This window comes from Agelaius phoeniceus, chromosome 15 (assembly GCF_051311805.1).
Source record: "Agelaius phoeniceus isolate bAgePho1 chromosome 15, bAgePho1.hap1, whole genome shotgun sequence".
Taxonomy (NCBI): domain Eukaryota; kingdom Metazoa; phylum Chordata; class Aves; order Passeriformes; family Icteridae; genus Agelaius; species Agelaius phoeniceus.
In genome coordinates this window covers 2,335,542-2,353,519 of record NC_135279.1, presented here as the reverse complement: position 1 = coordinate 2,353,519, position 17,978 = coordinate 2,335,542, and the positions used below count along the sequence as shown (strand labels likewise).

The following is a 17,978-nucleotide window of genomic DNA, read 5'->3' as shown; positions in this document are numbered from 1 at the left end:
TTTTCTGGAGAACAGGGAGAATGGGGGAGAGGATAAAACACTTATGGCTGCTCCCCAGGCCAAGCAGAATGTTCAGATATATGAATGCCACAAGCTGACTGGAACCTTCCTGGTCCAGAGCCTTCAACTCAGAGATTCTGGTTCCTGCAGCTCCCCAGCACTTCCACCCTTCACCATCCCCTTGGTCCTGAACATTTCTCATTTTCCTGGTGGGACACCTGCCAGCTCAGGGGCCTCAACCTCCTGCCACATTCCCTTCCCACAAACAAACAAAAGTCCTGATCTGCAGCAGACACTGAACAAAATTCAAAGCTGGACAGTGATTTCCAAGAATTTACCAGCACACAACCAGAGAGCTATGGAAAAAAGAGCTGTACCATAGTCTTTTCCACAGCTTCCAGGAATCACTAAACACTAAGGCTCTGCTGCTGCCTTGCATTGCTGAACACCTTGAAACAAGATCTGGGAAGAATATTTTAGCATCAGAAATGTGCAGGTTTTATTTGGAGAAGCTGCTTTCTGGTTTAAGTCCCAGCTGCACTTGCTCAGAAATTAATACAAAAGAGCATGAACAAATATAACATCTGGGGAATCAAGGAAAAAAAGGGGAGAGAGGGATAGGTGAAGAAAACAACTCCATAAGGCTTCCCTCAAAAGCACACATGCCAATCCATACCTACTGCAGAGAGAGATTTCTCCATATCAAACTCCTGTCCCATACAAGGGATTAAAATACATTGTACTCTTCCAGAATATCAGTAACTCTGCAGTGACCAGCTCAGGTTCTCCTATTTAAATTCCAATCCAAGAAGACAAGAATTTCTGTACAAGCTTCTACAACTCACTCCTGTATTTTATTTGCAACTAAGTGTGTTACCTACAAGCAAGTACAACCCTTCTGCATTGCCTGGCTTCCACGTCAAGTCCCTGCTTTAATACAATTTCCAAGAAATATCTGTCTGGATGCCCACTAAAAAAACATAACTGATGCAGACTCAAGAGCTGCAACTTGCAGGTTTACCACTGCTTTTTGGTCCAGATATAACCTGTTATAATGCAGCAGCCCCATTCAGATTTCAGTGCAGATTTCACATTTCATTTAGAATGACACAGAATCCAAGTAACGCTCAAAGACTACACCTTTATCAGAAAACAAGGTCACATTTACATTACTGATGTTTTAGGGGGCACACAGGGGTCTGCAGAGAGCAAAACTCTGGAAATTTTGAAGCCAGTTTGGAAGCCAGCTGATCTGCTTTAGGATATAATGAAATAAACACTAAGGAATCATGACCTGAAAACCTGTCAGCAGTAATACAGGCCTGCACATTTTAACATACTCTTCTATTACATGCCAATCTTTCTGGCTTCTCTGAATTAAACTAAATACATCTCATTTGGAAACATCCTTCAAAAAAAAAAAAAAAACCAAAAAAAACCCAACAAACAGAAAAGCAAACATCCAAACACACACAATTCAGTGAGTTGCACTGGCCAACTACATCTTGTATGTGTCTGCCATGATTATTACTGAAATACTCAGACATTTCAGTAAAAAGAAGATTTACTACTAAAATACTCAGGCATTTCAGCAAAAGGAAAATTTTGTAGATTGTGGCAAGGCTGTGGTTAATTTTTTGGCAGACCAAGTTTTCCATTTCGAGAGCAGCTGGCTCTGTACAGGAATACCTAGACATCACTTCAGGGCTTGTGCTTGGACAGAAGACAAGAAAAACAGATGATTCCCCACTCCTTCCTTCATTGCAAGACTATTCTTTCCTCACCACCTCCACCATTTGAACTACATGCCTAAAAAATACACCAGCACACTTCAAAATACAAGCTGAACAAGGTCCCCAGGTCCCAGTCCAGGCTGGTGGCATTGCTTCAGCTCTGTTTACAGTGTGATTCAGTCATTTTCACAGCAATGAACTATGATGGCATGAAGGAAGCATCTGTGTCACCAAGGACTGAACAAAGGAGGACAGTTAAAGTTCAGAAGGAACAATGCAAAACTTTCCTACCAAGCCAGACTTTAATATTTCCCTACTTACTCAGGAAAAAAAATCTCCACTCTGATGATATTTTGAGAGAAATGATGCACTAGGGACACTTAGAAAGAAATATTTACATACATGCACACCATGTATAATCAGTTATTTGTGGCACAAACATCAATAGACTCTGTCTGTACAGCTCTGCCTGCCCATCTGACTGCTGTGACTGCAGAATAATTTCTCAGGTGCCCTCAAAGGGCCATTGTTGAGCCAAAGTTAGTCATGGCACTGCTTGGCACCCAAATCCACGTTGGCCATTACGTAAGGTGGCAGCAATACCACTTGGCAGAGTTGTTTACCAGTGGCATTGCACAATGTGAACTGGAACAGGCTCCAGACGTGGCTGCAGGTGGGGATGGAAATGCAGCTACTGCTGAAATGAGCTCAGTTTGTCAGAGCACGCTGCCAATAATGCCAAGGTCATGGGGCTGGACTCGAGCCTTGGGGGTCCCTTCCAACAGAGAATATTTTGTCATTTTGTAATTCTGTAAACCTGGAACTACCCAAACCAGAGCTGTGCTACAGCCCCTGGACAATGATTTAGGAATGATTTACCAGCTCAGTCACATACAGGAATTAATATTTTGGACGAAATCATTGCAACCTTATTGCTCTTAGCAAAGGGAGTATGTTTGGGTTTAAGTTAGACCTAAGAGTTGTGGTGGGGAATGGACTGACTGATGCTCAGACTTGTGACCTGGAACAGTTGTGCAATCGATTCCTGTCCAGATTAATGAGCACAAACCAGGGAATTTTAGGTAATTTTGAGTCTACAGAGAAAAATCTTTTCCAAATTAAGCATCCCTCAGACACCTCCTCATTCACTTGTTAAGGCAAATAACTTGATTTTAGTCTTCTTTCAGAAAAGAAGGAACAAAACAGTCTTTCATGGTCCCCTCATTTTTCTTTTGGTCAGGAATCGATTTCACAGCTGTGCCTGGTCACAAGTGTGAGCATCAGTTTGCTATTCACCATCACAACCCTTAGGTTTAATTTAAAACCAAACAAACTCCCTTTGCTAAGAGCAAGAAGGTTGGAGTGTGTCAGCTTTGGTTAAGACTGAACAATTTGATTTAAAAGAAAACCTTCAGGAACTGAAGCGAAGACCTGCCTGTGTCCCAAAACAATAAAAATGATCCATAGGTCTGAATCAGCACACCCACACTAAAATACCATTTATCACAGACATGCCAAAGAACAGCTGACAGTGGGAGCCTGTCATACTGTGCAGATGGAATAAAAGTTTTTGCCTTCTACTCTGGATCAGCATTTAAATCTAAATCCTTTCTAAGCTTGGCTCCTTTCCCATGACCTCCAAAATCCGGGTACAGCACGCTGTTACTTCATACAGGTTATCACATGGTGAAAAAAAAACCAACCAAACCCCAAAACCAAACAAGGAACAATAAAAAACCCTAAAGAAAACATCACAATGATTAACTGTGGGAAATAAATTCTGAATCTTTAAGTTAAAAATAAAAAAAAAGGATTCACAGACATTTGCCACTCTGTGCGAAACACCTGGCCAGGGCACAACTGTGAATTACTCAGGATTAGAACAAAAACTTGATTTCAGAGTGGTCTATTTTAGTTTTTCTCAGTGTAACCAACTAAAGTGCCAAGATGGTTCAGAAGTTTCAGTATTTTACAAACCCACAGTAACTCTTCCATGCAGAAAGGCAGGTGCAAGCAAAAGCCACCAGAGTCAAGAGAATTTGCAGCAATGCTTCTCCCCACCATGTCCTCCTCCACTGCAGGGGAGTCACTTCATCCTTACATCTGTAATTCTCATTTTTATTCGTGTCATTCTCAACACCTGAGCAGTCTGAAGTCCCAGCACCAGCTCAGCCTCTTGCTAATAGGATCACACAACATGTGGGATCCCTCCTGGCTGGCTCACAATCACCACTCAAGATGACCCAGGCTTAGAGTTTAATCTAATTATGATTTGAACCATCCTCAGAGGCTGCAAGTGTGCAGGTGACACCAGATCTTAAAGGCTCCAAGGGGAAATACCCTCTCAGCTCCAGTGAGAGAACTCAAAATCCCCCATCAAACACATCCAAAGCTGCTTTGCTGACACAAGTTCTAAAAACCAGGAGATGGGCAAGAAGGGAAAAATCTGTCTCTGTCTCTCAGCCAAATGGGTGTTAAAAAATAGGAAAAGAACCAGGCCTTCTGGAAATACAAACTGATTTAGTAGCTCTGTAGGAGGGCTGGGTTCTTGTGACATGCACTGAACAGACCTGTACTGAAGGCTCCAATCTGGAAGCTGAAAACTTGGTTCTGTACCAACATCACAGCAGGACTGGGGGGATTAGTCTGAATTAAATGCTTTGAAAAATGAAAAGCATTAGGTAAATACTGAGTATTATTAAAACCCTGAAGATACTGGACACAGAATAATTATTATTCATGTGAGATTACTGTGAAAATATTAGTTTATTTATGAATTAAATGAAGTTTGTATTAGGAAAGGGAACCACTGATAAGCCAAGAAAACAGAAATCCTACAGAAAAAAAATTGTACAAAAAAGTACAAGTAACAAACCAAGCTACTTCCATATCAGACTGACTGATGGAGAAAACTCCCAAGAAAGATTTTTAAGCAATTTTGGGTCTTCAATCTAGCTAAGTTTAAGACAGAGCAGAGATTTAGTCCCATGGAAGTAAATTATTTCTTTGACTTTTAGTTGGTGAAGAATAGGGACATTTCTGGTCCTGGGCTGTTTTAATTACTTGTCATTTGTGTCTCATCATCTCCAGGTGAGATTTGGGCAACCTATTCCTCCTAGAGCTACTTTGTGTGGAAACAGCTCAAAGCCTGAACTTGCAGCTGCTCTACAATGCCCCTCTCTACACCTGGTGCCAGCTATCAACATCCTGCCACCCTAAAATACCAAAAATAAAGCTCTAAGAAAGGGGAGGATACAAAACCAACAAAACCTTGCCTTTCCAAATGTCCTTGGCAGAGCTGCTAAGGCCAGAATTCCTTCAGGTGCAACATGAAATGTGTGGCCTCCAGAAGAACACAAAACCTTTCCACGTGGAATGCTGGACTCTAGAAGATAGGCAGGGGCATTTCTAAAAGTTTCTTAGCAATCCAAGCCCCTGCTCACACACAGGCATGTAAAAGGCAGGGTACCAAACTGTACCTGCCACAACATCCTGCTGAAATCTCTGAGAGAAAAACATTGACATTTACATGGTGAAAATGTCATTTTCATTCAGAAATTTACTCAAGGTGGTGACCTTATTTCTCCAAGAGCCTTGTATTGCACGTTCTAGAGTTGTCAGGAAGTACCTGTGTGGTTTTTTTTAATGTGTGCATCATATTTTACCTACAGCAGTAAAATTTTCCAGCCTCAGCAGATTTTGTTCCACTGCCTACACTATGAACAAAACCCACAACAGCTAAAAAGGGCTCTAACCTTTGCAAACCTTTTGGTCCTGAACTCTGTTCATGCTTCTAAAACAGGAAAGTGGTTTGCTGCACGTGACAATAGCTCCTCTGTACTTTGGATAGGAAATTCCTGTTATCAATGGCAGCTTTTGAAAAATTCATCCTTGCAGAAAAGCTGAAGTTCAGTGAGCTTATGTTATTTGAGAAAGGGCTTTGAAGTGTCTATTTCTAATCCTCCACTCTGAATGACAAAGAAGTTATTTGCAATTGTGAATCTTTAAAATGCAGATCTGAACTGATGTCTCTGTTTTTGTAACTCATTAACACAAACCCTGCAATTCAGCTTTTACTGAACATCTTTTTTCCATTCCAAAGTGAAGCACTAGTGCTGTCTCTTAAGATGATTATGCTCTTGGTGAGCCAGTGTTTCCATTCTGAGACCCAACAGAAATTACATTTTCAAATACATCAGAAATAACATTTTCTTTATCTGCTATTACAAAGTGACAGCCACAGCCCAGGATCTCTTATTGTTCATGTATTTTACAAGTCTGAAAATGGATGGCAATAGGATTCGCAGCTGGCAGAATGTCTCCAAAGAAGAGTTTTTCTATCAAATTTTACACAAAAGCAGAAAGAAATGAGGCTCTGGGCCCCGGATCCCACATGATCCAGCAGATGCTGTTTCCAGCTTCAGCAAGTTTTCATTCAGAAGCAACTGCCTCCATGTTCAACAATGCCCCATGGATCACACAAGATCCTGTTAGCCTGTATAAATGAGAGGCCTGGTTTAGAATTACAGTAAAAATATAATAAAACACTGCACTATCACCATTTCCCATCTCAAAGGGCTGCACATGTAGAGGTCATGATGATCCTACATGGAAAGGACTGTAGTTACCTGCATATTCCCAAAAATGTATCTATTTTTTATTGTACTATTAACGTTGTAGTAAAATCTGTATTAGAAAACTCATCTGTGCATCTTCCCCTTGGCATCTCTGAAATTGGAAAGATGCAAATTGTTGGTTCAAGAACAGCTCAAAAAAGAAATGAACCTGCAGTTGCTATTTTGGCTCCAGTGAAGTCAGAGAGGTCTTTTTCACTTCTGCTTTGGTACCTGACACTGCCTCCAATGGCCCAGGGGATGAAGGAGCCACACAGAAAGGCCAATCCTACAACTTGCACCTGCTCAAAATGGCAAAACCAGAGGTGGAGGCGTCGATGTTGGCACCCAGCCATCAGACACGTGGCACAGCTTTGGCACATGGAGCCAACTGCAAAGAGCGACCCCTTAAAGATGCTCTGGGAGCTCCAGCCTAGGCAGTGACCCCCTAAAGCCACTGTGGGAGCCCCACTGTGATCTCCTAAAGCTACTGTGGAAACCCCAACATAAGAAATGACCTCTGAAGCTACTGTGGAAACCCCAACATAAGAAATGACCTCTGAAGCTGCTGTTGGAACCCCACTCTAAGGAATGATGCCCTAAAGCTGCCATGGGAGCCACACCATGACCTTCTAAAGGTGCTGCAGAAGCCCACCACAAAGAGTGACCTCTCTCACAAAAAGTGAGACCCCAGACACCTGCGGGAGGAGCAGCAGCCCAGCACCTCCCCCCCAACACCCGCATCCATCACCCCGCAGGTCCTGCTGCTCCCTCCGTCCTGCCCAGGCAACCCGAACTGCACACACCCCCTTCGGCTGGATGGAACCGCACGATGGAGCTGGGCACAGCCTCCCTGCTCACAGTCCGTCCGTCCATCCATCCATCCATCCATCCATCCATCCATCCATCCATCCATCCATCCATCCATCCATCCATCCATCCATCCATCCGCCCATCCCACGCGCACCCGCGGGCGGGGAGCGACGCGGGGCGGCGGCGGGCGCTGCCCGCGGGGCGGGCGGGCTCTGTCGCGACTCCGGGCGACACTCACCTCCTGAAGTCAAAGGGCATGGTGGTGGCGGTGGTGGCGGCGGGCGGGCTGCGGGCGCCCCCGGCCCCGGCTGTGGCCTCGCTGCCGGCGGCTGCAGGGCCAGGAAGTGACGGCCCCGGCCCCGGCCCCGGCGCCGCGCAGCCCCAGCCCATTGGGCGGCCGGGCCGGCCGGGGCTTCCGCCGCCGGGTTACGGAGCGGCCCCACCGCGCTCGGGGATCCGGGATCCGGGATCAGGGATCGGGGGTGAGGGATGCGGGATGCGGGGTGAGGGATGCGGGGTGAGGGGTGCGGGATGCGAGCGGCCCCAGGGCCCGCGGGGCTCCCGCACTTTGCAGGGTCCGCTCGGCTCAGCCCCGCGGCTCTCAGAGCGCTGGCAGCACGGAATTACGGAATTATTTGGGTTGGAAAAGAGCTCTAGGATCATGGAGTGCCCAATCCCCGCCTTGTCCCCAGCCCAGAGCCCCCAGTGCCACCTCCAGCCCTTCCTTGGGCACCTCCAGGGATGGGCACTCCAACCCTCCCTGGGCAGTTCCAGTGCCTGAGCCCCCTTTCCATGGGGAAATTCCTGCTGTGCCCACCCTGAGCCTGCCCTGAGCCCCCTTTCCATGGGGAAATTCCTGCTGTGTCCACCCTGAGCCTGCCCTGAGCCCCCTTTCCATGGGGAAATTCCTGCTGGTGCCCACCCTGAGCCTGCCCTGGCCCAGCCTGAGGCCGTTCCCTCTCATCCTGGATGCCCACCTGGCTGTCCCCTCCTGTCAGGAGCTGTGCAGAGCCACAAGGGCCCCCCTGAGCCTCCTTTTCTCCAGGCTGAGCCCCTTCCCAGCTCCCTCAGTCACTCCTGGGGCTCCAGACCGGAGTATGGGGGTGTTTCAGGCTTTGTCCAGCATCTTTTGCACTCTCAGCATCACAGGAATAGCAGAGTGTGTCAGGGGCTGCTCCACGGGCTGTGTCTGCAGACAGGGGACAGTCTCACACCTCCAAGTGCTTGCCAAGGAAGGGAGAGCACCCACCCCTCCATCCCTGGGCACCTTTTCAGTTTATCTTAGATATTAGGAAGAAATTCTTCCCTCTGAGGGTGGGCAGGCCCTGGCACAGGTGCCCAGAGCAGCTGTGGCTGCCCCTGGATCCTTGGCAGTGCCCAAGGCCAGGCTGGATGGGATTTGGACCAACCTGGGACAGTGGAAGGTGTCCCTGCCCATGGCAGGGGTGGCACTGGATGATCTTCAAGCTCCCTTCCAACCCAAACCATTCCATGAGCCTGTGATAAGCTCCTTTAAGGGCCAGCACAGCTCTTTCACCTGCTCTTGGAAATCTTTTTTTTTTTCCTTCGCACTTTTCGTGAAGACAAGGATTTAAAGTTAGAAAAAGCTCCCCATTCATTAGATGAGGCATTTCCCTAATCTTTCCATTGTGCCTGCATGCCTTTCTCTGGCTGCATCCCTGGCAGGTTCAGTGCAGTGCACAAGGTTAATCCTGTCCTGCTCCATGCACCATCCCTGTTGTCATAATTCTGTCACCAGCTGAGAGCATCCCTCAGGGATGCTTTGTGCAGGTAGTGAGACTGCTGCTGTGCTCAGAATCACTGCCACTCACATGCAGTGCAGGTTACACTGCACTGCAGGAACAAAATACAACTATTCTTGCCTTTAAGTCTAAAAGCAGGGCAAGAGAAAGAGTGAAATGACAGCAGTCTGAGTATGCAATATACTGCATTTCTAATTGATTCTGTACCTTTCTTCCTCCTCCTCCTGCTGTCATAATTTCTTTACTTAGAGATGCACATCTTTCCATTTTTTTCCCCTTCACACAGAAACTAGGCCCATACCTGGTTAAAAAAAAAAGGAGAAATTCAAATTGAAGCAAGCAGGGGAAAATTACTGAAGAGTCAGAGCTGTTAATCAATACCATTTTCATTCAAAGAAAGAGATAATAATTTATGCTGGGAATATGAAAAACTGAACTGGAGGAATCCCAAGTATGAGATAACACAGCATTATCCCCCAGAAGCCCCCAGGGAATAGATAAAAATACCTAATTGTTTTTTTGGTTTTTTTTGATCTCAGACACCTAAATTATCTGACTGTATTGTGCGAGCACATTCAGCAGATTGCTGCCCTTCACACTGTGCTCCAGAACTGAGCAGCCCAGTGAAATTAATGAGACAATTCTCATCTCTCATGAGGTCAAGCCATTGCCCAGGCGTAGTCAGGGGGGAGGATCGTTGTGGAAAAAAACCAAAACAAACAGTGCCTGACGAGGTGGTTACACAACCAAGGGCTCCTGGCAAGGAGCATCATTAGCTGTTAGTAACTGTCTTGGGCAGAGGCATCAGCTCTCTCAGGAGCCAAGAGAGTGCTGAGGGCTTTACAAAAGCTCTTCACTTGTACAGTACATAAATCTGGAGGTGGCCTTGAAGAGTTCTCCTCCTGCAGGCTCGAGTCTCCAGAGCACAGCACAGTGAGAGCTCGCCTTGTGGGGATTTGATTTTATTTTCCACTGAAAGGTCAAACTGGAGAGAGCAGTGGGCTCAGAGCAGTCCAGCAGTCCAGCTCACTCACGTCCTTGCCAAGGGAAGAAGAAGTTAATGCCCTGAGATAAGACCCTCGTCACAATATTGTTTAATTACATAAGGCCTCCATCGAGCTGGAGATAAGAACAGGAATTTGTCCTCAGTCCAGCTGGGTGGGGCAGCTGAGCTCATGGTGTGTGATAGAATGAGAACCAAAAGCAAGGGGTTCATCTGAGGTGCTTGTCCCACCATTAGAGCTGCAATGAGCCAACTGATACTGACAACTGATGGAAAAGTTAACTTTATTTGTCATGGGAGCAATAAACCAACCTTTTTCTGACAACAGCAGACTTAAAACTATCATTTCTCTTCAAACTGCATTGAGAATGATCATTGAGCCAAACTGCTACTCTGAAACCAGTACACCAATATTTTCAGACCTCTGACTACCAAGAAACCAAAGCAGGAGGATTAATTGACTCACCTAAGACTCCAGAGTAAGATCAGCTTCAGTTCTAAATTAGCAAACAAATCCCTTCAGTCCTAAATCGTGTTCATAATTCTTCTTTCAAAAAAGAGCATTTTCCTCATTCCAGATCACTTTGTTACAGATAAATCAGATCATGGATGAGTCTATCTGAGTTCCTGACTAATGTCTCACAACAACAAAACTGGTACCTCCTTCTTATGAAAAAAACAGTGGCAAAAAAGTGCTTTATTTGAATCATCTTCTTGGTCTTTTATTTAATAAATTTGTTTTTGCAGGTGAAATTATTCATGTCCAGGTTTCTGGGATATTTTTCATCTCCAGTTGATATGCTGTTTTTAAGTTTTGACTTCATATTAATAAAGTTAATTTACAGAGTTTATATTGATCATTGACAATTCAGCCTTGAGGAGACTGAGGGGAGGTCTCCTGGAACTTCCTCCCGAGGGGCAGCTCCGATCCCTGGGACAGGGACAGGACCCAGGGAAGGACTGGGGCTGGGCCAGGCTGGATTTTGGGAAAGGTTCTTACCCCAGAGAGTGCTGGGCACTGCCCAGGCTCCCCAGGGAATGGGCACAGCCCGAGGCTGCCAGAGCTCCAGGAGGTTTTGGACAGCGCTCCAGGGATGCCCAGGGTGGGATTGTTGGGGTCTGTGCAGGGGCAGGAGCTGGACTTGGATCATCCTTCCAACTCAGCATATTCCATGATTCTCTGAATTTTACTTATCTCAGTTTTGTACTCTCAAAGTTTTCTCTTTCCCAGAAAAGTGCAACCTCAATCCTCACCTGCTCACCACGCTTTGGGCTGTTCTAACATCCTGTACCACTCATATATACAATTTCCTTTTTTGTTCTGTTTGTGATTCCTTACACAGGGCTGAGTTTCGTTTTAGCCTCTGGCTCCTGCCACAGCTCTTGGTGTAGGTGCTGTGTGTGGGTCATGAGCAGCACTGTTTGCCAAAGGTAAAGCTGGGTACACAGCTCATCCTTGGGGTCAGCTGGGCTTCGTTCATCGATGGGGAATGCGCTGTGACTCTTAGGAAGGTGCAGTGCTTATTCACTTATTCCCCTTCTGCCACAGAGCTGTGTAAAAACACAACCAAAAGCTGCCCCGTGGCTTTTGTCTGGGGTGTTGTGAGGCAGGGCCCACCCCAGGCCATTTCCCTGGGTGATTCGATTTTATTCAGTTTGCAGGGGTGGGCTGGGAATGGAGTGAGCGCATTGCTCTGCAGGGCGTGTGCCCCCGATTATGTGTTGTGTTCTGCAGGGTGTGGCCTGGAGCCCTGAGCACAACTGCCGTTCAGGAAAAGGAAAAAACATTGCAGAGAATGAAGAGAAAAAAATGTTATAAAGCGTTTTCAAAATATAAATACCAGCGTTTGAGGAAATCTTGCTGCAGGAACAGGATGCGCGTGGAGGTGAAGAATTCAAATACAAGTGCTGTGCTAAGTATAATCAGTAATGAAAACTCAGCCCTTCCTCTTAGGATTTGGATAAGCTATGTGTTGGCAGTACTTCCCAAATTCCAGGGAACAAAAAGCAAGCTTTGACTGTTGTCTTAAAGTCCTGCTGCAGTGTTGTTTGTTTATCATTACCACATGTAATGCTGTCCATCTATTTTTGTGAGATACACAATAGAATAAATGAATATCTACTGAATTTAATGTGTAAGTTCCTTCTTTATTAAATAGCTACACTCTTTCCTTAAGAAGACATAACAACCTCTGTTCTTCCTGCTCAATAGGCACAAGAAATAATCTGATTATTTTTCAGTCACAGGGATGGGCACAGCTGACGTGTATGGCTGTGGAGAAGGGGGTCTGTGCAGCCACATGGACTCTGCCTTGTCCTGTGACAGTGGGCAAATGCTCAGGGGAATCTGCCACTCTTTAAGCCCCTAGAAAATTTACCCTGCTTTTAATACAAACTGCCTGTTTTCAAGCCTGTTTCCTGGCATGTTTTGGGTGCCAGGAATTTACTATGGGAAAGTTACAGCGAGCAGAACATTTTTTGTGTTTTTGTATTTTATTTCTTTTTCCACTGTGGAAATGAATGCCACAAGGAAGTTGCAGCCCCTGTCCCAGGCTTACCTCATGCTTTGTACAGCACCCCTGTGGTGGTGAGTGTTCCGTGTGGTTCAGGAGACTGCAAACACCTGAGCAAAGGTCATGGCCAAAGGGAGATGCAAGTTAACAGTTAACTAGGTTACAGACACTAACTGAAGTCTGTAAATTAACTGGATAGAGGACTTTGAACACTAGGAGGGCCAGATCTCAAGGAGATTTGGGATTAGCAGCAGAGGAGGGTTGAGGATTACACCTGATTCTCAAGGCTCTGCAGTGAGTTAAATGCCTTAAATTCCCTTTACACTGGAGAGGAATAGTTCAGGACCAGGCCTTGAAGGAGTCGAGTGCCCTTAGCCTGTACTGATGGTGAGATTCCTACATCAGCCAGTGGGAAATACTCAGGAGAAGGGGACCTCCGAATACCTCACTGTGAAACTCATACAGGGCCACAAAGTGTTTGCTTCTGGGCTTAGAGAACACATTTGGCACCCGCATCTAAATTAGTCTTGTCAGTGAAAATAAGCCTGGGAGATGAGCCACCCCTGTGCTTTAAATACTCACTGAGTGCTGGAGAGCCTTTCCCTGGAGGACAGGTCTGCACCTTTGGACACAGTGTGCGAGAAACTTGAGGGCATGAAGGGAGAAAAATGTGCTCTGCCCAGCCTCTGAAGGCTGAGCCACTGTGCAACCAGAAGTGCAGAATTTCTGGTGTTGAATTAGGGCTTTTACCTTGGAAACAGGTAAAAAGTGGAAACAGTGGAAACAGTGACTGTGCTTGGACACTGGAGGAGGGGTCCCTGACTCAATGATATTAAATACCTATAAGCACTCCTGAGACTTCCCTTCTGCCTCCATCATTCCTGGGAAATGGGGTCCTGAAGGTCTTGCTGACAAAAGCCCCAGCTGATTTCTGGACCAGGAGGGAAGGAGCAGCTGAGGGAAGGGGGCCCACCCAGAGCAGCGGGGCAGGAGAAGGCGCCAGACCCTGCGGCGCCTCGGGGAGCCTTCCCCAGGAGCTGTGGGCACTTCCAGCATCTGACGTGGCCGAGCAGGGCAGGCAGAGCTTTCCTGGGCTGCTCTCACCAGCACAGGCGCCAGCAGTCTGCACAAGTTGCACTTTGGTGCCTGAGTGCTGTTTTGGATGTCTCCCAGAGCTGCTGCAGTGGGCACTCAGGCTCAGCAGGGACGGGGATGCTGTGCTGCCACAGTGACCTCTCTGAATGGGGACTTCTTCCCAGGCTGGGAGCTGTGCAAGGCAGCCCAGGCACCCAGGTGCAGGGTCAGGTCTCTGTCAAGCTCTGCTGTGGTCAGCAGTACATGGAAACCAGCTTTACACAGCAGAAGGTGTCATGGACATCTTTTATGAAAAATCCTTTCCTTAGGATTTTTTCTCCTGAGAAGCTGAGCGGCCTCTTGAACAAAATGTAACCAATGGTTATCTGCTGCTGTGGAATGCAACAGGTGCATCTGGGATTGGTCTCATGTGGTTGTTTCTAATTGATGGCCAATCACAGTCCAGCTGTCTCGGACTCTCTGGTCAGTCACAAGATTTTATTATAATTCCTTTCCTTTCTATTCCTTGCTAGTCTTCTGATGAAATCCTTTCTTCTATTCTTTTAGTATAGTTTTAGTATATAATTTTCTTTTAATATAATATATATCATAAAATAATAAATCAACCTTCTGAAACATGGAGTCAAGATTCTCATCTCTTCCCTCATCCTTGGACCCCTGTGAACACCACCACAAGAAGGAGTATGGGGGGATTCAGCAGCACTAGGCCATCACAAAGGCCCTCAGGCAGTAAAGAACTGAACCCAAACAACAGCTTGACAAGGAGGAATTTCTCAAACAAGGCTCTGGAAGTTTCCTTGGAAGCTTTGCCAGCTCCTGCTGTGGGCAGCCAGTCCTGCTGCTGCAGCTTAGTGGGTTCTCTCCCATCCTCTGACCCTCTGGAGCCAGCCCTGTGCGTGAGATGTTGACTTGCACTTCCCTGACTTGCTTTTGGCATGTCCTCTGTGCTGCCTTATCAGCCTGCTCAGTGATTTCCTCCAGATATTGTCTAGCTGAGTAAGCCCAATGGGACATTGCAGACAAGAAATACATACCTTTTTTTTTTTCATCTTTTTCATAGTAAGGATATGGATTTTTAATTGCTGCCTCTGCTGCAAATGAGACTTGTGTTTTCCTTGTTCTCACTCAGTCTCTTGGCACTGCTGTGATGGTCAGTGGATTGGAGAGGTTTTGTCAGTGCTAAAGAATCTGTTGCAGAAATCAGGGTGTGGCCAAAGAAAAATTATTTCATAAAGATGTTTTATTAACCCTCTAATGAATTAAGGCAGAAATCATTATCTCTGGCCTTGTTTTGTCTGCAGGGACACCTTCCGCTGTCCCAGGCTGCTCCCAGCCCTGTCCAACCTGGGCTTGGGCACTGCCAGGGATCCAGGGGCAGCCACAGCTGCTCTGGGCACCCTGTGCCAGGGCCTGCCCACCCTCACAGGGAACAATTTCTTCCCAAAATCCCATCTAAACCTGCTGTCTTTCAGTTTGAGGCCATTCCCCCTTGTCCTGTGACTACAGGCCCTTGTAAAGAGTATCTGGGCTCAGATTTGGAGTGGGGTTCGTTTTGGTGGTCAGTTCCAGATGCCTTGTGATCCAATCCATCCTCGGTGCCAGCCCCAGCAATCACCACCTGGCCAAACAGACTCTGAACTGTCTCAAGGTGCTGGCTGGAGATGGGGGTGAGGAGAGTGCTCTAAGACACAGAATATGCAAGGGAGCATGGAGAGATATGAATAAATGGAGAGAGAAACTGCTGGAGAAGGGAATGCCCAGCACAAGGGAACTGGGAACAAGCAGACCACACATGTAGGCAGGCCTGTGCAGGAACCTGAGGAGGATAAGCCCAGCTTAAGGCAGAAGCTAAGAGGAAATGTGCTTGGGGGAGCTGAATAGTCAGAAATGAAGCGAAAGGTTCCTTTAAAACGACAGCGTGCAAAATCAGAAATCACTCCACCAAAGCAACGAATAAACCCTTCCAGAAAACTCCTCCATCCTTCAGAGGAAGGCAGGCCCAGCAGCCTCCAGACTGCTCCCTCACCAAAGAACACTCCTTTCACCCTGTCTCTGCTGAGGCCACTTCATGGCTTCTTGCTCAAACTTCTCTCAGGAGAAAGAACAAAACCCTGTCCTCCTCACACTGTGATGATAAGCCTGCAATGGAGTTAGCCAGGATTTATTTTAATTGGACTTTTTCGCTTTTTTCCTGGCACTTTAAAGTTTATGAACGGAAAGGATCAGTCTGACTCAGAGACTGGGCTACTTCCAAACATTCATCTTAGCTGCCATATGCTAATGCACCTTGGCTCTGTGCATCCTATGCTGTAAATATGTCTGTACCTTTCATCTCTGGTGTCAGAGGCCACTGAGGGGAACTTTTGGGCAGTTTGTGATTGCCTGGCATGCAATCTGCAGGCACTGGCTGAGGTTCTGGGAGGAAGAAGGTCTAGAAAACATCCCCATCATGTTCTCTTGAAGTTCCTGTTTTATCATTCTGCAATATGGGTTGCCAAAGTTATGATGCCCAGGGAAATTCTTTGGCCTGTGCTGACTCTGAAATCTGTACAAAGATTTTGGTTATCCCAGTTCTGAGCTCTAGGTAATAAACCTTGGAATATTTGGTACAATATTTAGCCCCTTCTGTTTTGGTTGGCTTTGTTGTATGGGTATAACAAACACGTAAAAATGATTGTCCTGCTCATCATGACTTTTCCAGCACTGAAACATGAGTCTCTCATCCTTTGTGTTTCACTTTCTTCCATTCTTCATCCCAAATGTTTCCATTCTACTGATTTCAATTTCATTCACTGTTTGAGGGCGTAAACTGAAAGTGTTTGGTATTTCCCTGCCCCTTCCTCATCTTCTTACTCACTCACTCTCTTCCCTGAAATCACTGTGGGAACAATCCTATTCAAAAAAAAAAAAAAAAAGAAAACTTTCCAATTTTCCAATTCTACTTATTTCAGTGGAATTTCCCTGATGTCCTTTTTCCATATCAGTGGATGTTTTTTGCTGGTGACAATGGTGTGAACAGCATCAGGAAGAAGAGAACTTCATTGCAGAGGCAGGCACTGAGGCTAACATTAGCCTAATGAAACTGATTTTCCTGGATTCCCCCTCAAGCCCATGTGCAGGAAAAGGTCTCCTCCAGAGGGAAGTCAGAGCAGTAACCTCATTCCATGGAGGACATGGGCTGTCCACAGAGTTTAACTCCTTAAGCCCAAAAGTTTAAAGAGATTGAAACCCACTTGTGTTCAGGGGAGTCACAGCGGACCAATACCCAATCCCAATGTTGAGGACTTGTTCCTGGCATGGAGAAGGATGTTCTCAGTTGAGTAACCACTGGTTTATGGTACAGGACAACATCCCTCAGCCCTCTTCCAATCTTCCAAGCAGTCCCCTGGCCTTGGTTGATGGATGGGGAATGGTGTAAACCATGATGTTAATTCACACAGGACCTTTCTCCAGCAGGACAGAGATCTGATGGACACTTGGTGGACACCAAGCTACAGCCAGCAAAGCCTTGCAGATGAGATGTAGGAGATGAAGTAGGAGAAGCTCAGCTTTCCCACACTGCAGGGAAATTTCCTGGGCACATTTTACATTTGGCTATTTCCCCACTTGCAGGCTGTGCAAGAGCCTGGACGTTGGGGACACGGCAGTGACGGAGGACGCAGCTGTCCCCTCGCCACCAGGAGCCTCGTCACAGTGACAAGGCAGAGATGAGTCATGGCTGGAGCTGCTTTATGTAAATGAGGAACCTCTGGTGTTCCCCTGGTGCCCGTGGGGCCACAAAAAGTTCAGTAAGTGACGCTGTGTTCCCATTGTTCCCATGTCCCCACTGAGGCGGGGCAGGGAAATGGGGTAAGGTGGCTGGGGTTGCCCCAGAGAGGGCAAAAATTGGTCAAAACTGGTGGGAAGCTGAAAGTGAACCCCTGCAAGGGGAGGTTCCTTCCCATCAGCCTGGAGAAAATTTTCTGTTACCTTTTGCTGTTAATTGCAAAAGCGATTGAGCCACTGATGGTAAATCGTGGAGGGGAGCAAGAGAAGGGGGAAGTAAAGAATTTTGGCAGAGTTCTCTTGCTGCGAAATCAGTCAGTTTTGGTGAGATTTATGGGCCATCTGTGACACAGCTGAGAAGCTTATTTGGGAATAAATAAAGAGAGGTCCTGCTGCTGAGTGGCATGGTGCTGCAGTCCCTGTCCTGGTGGCCTTGTGTGGGCAGCACATCCCAGGCAGGAGCACCGAGGAGGAGGAGGAGTGGAAACGTGAAAAAGCAGCGCAGTGGAATCGTGTCTGTCCAAAGCCACAGATAATATTATTTCAAGTGGGGGACCAAACTCTCTGACTCACCCCCACAAAAATCACGTTGAATTGTACTGAAGACAGTGGAATTAATCTGGTGTAGAACCAATGTGAGGGAGATGCCAGCCTCCCAAAGGCTGGCCTCCGTGGCTGTG

The 17,978-nt window shown here is 46.6% G+C and overlaps 1 protein-coding gene across 1 annotated transcript in view; it reads right to left on the bottom strand.

Moving 5' to 3' along the window:
• The window catches only part of ERGIC1 (endoplasmic reticulum-golgi intermediate compartment 1), a 55,705-nt gene extending 48,112 nt beyond the window's left edge, over positions 1 to 7,593 (bottom strand). Inside the window, exon 1 of the mRNA XM_054643028.2 lies at positions 7,398 to 7,593. Within this exon, the coding sequence (XP_054499003.2) occupies positions 7,398 to 7,549 (152 nt within the window). The 5' untranslated portion in view covers positions 7,550 to 7,593. The remainder of the gene's footprint in view (positions 1 to 7,397) is intronic.
• Positions 7,594 to 17,978: the final 10,385 nt, after the last annotated feature.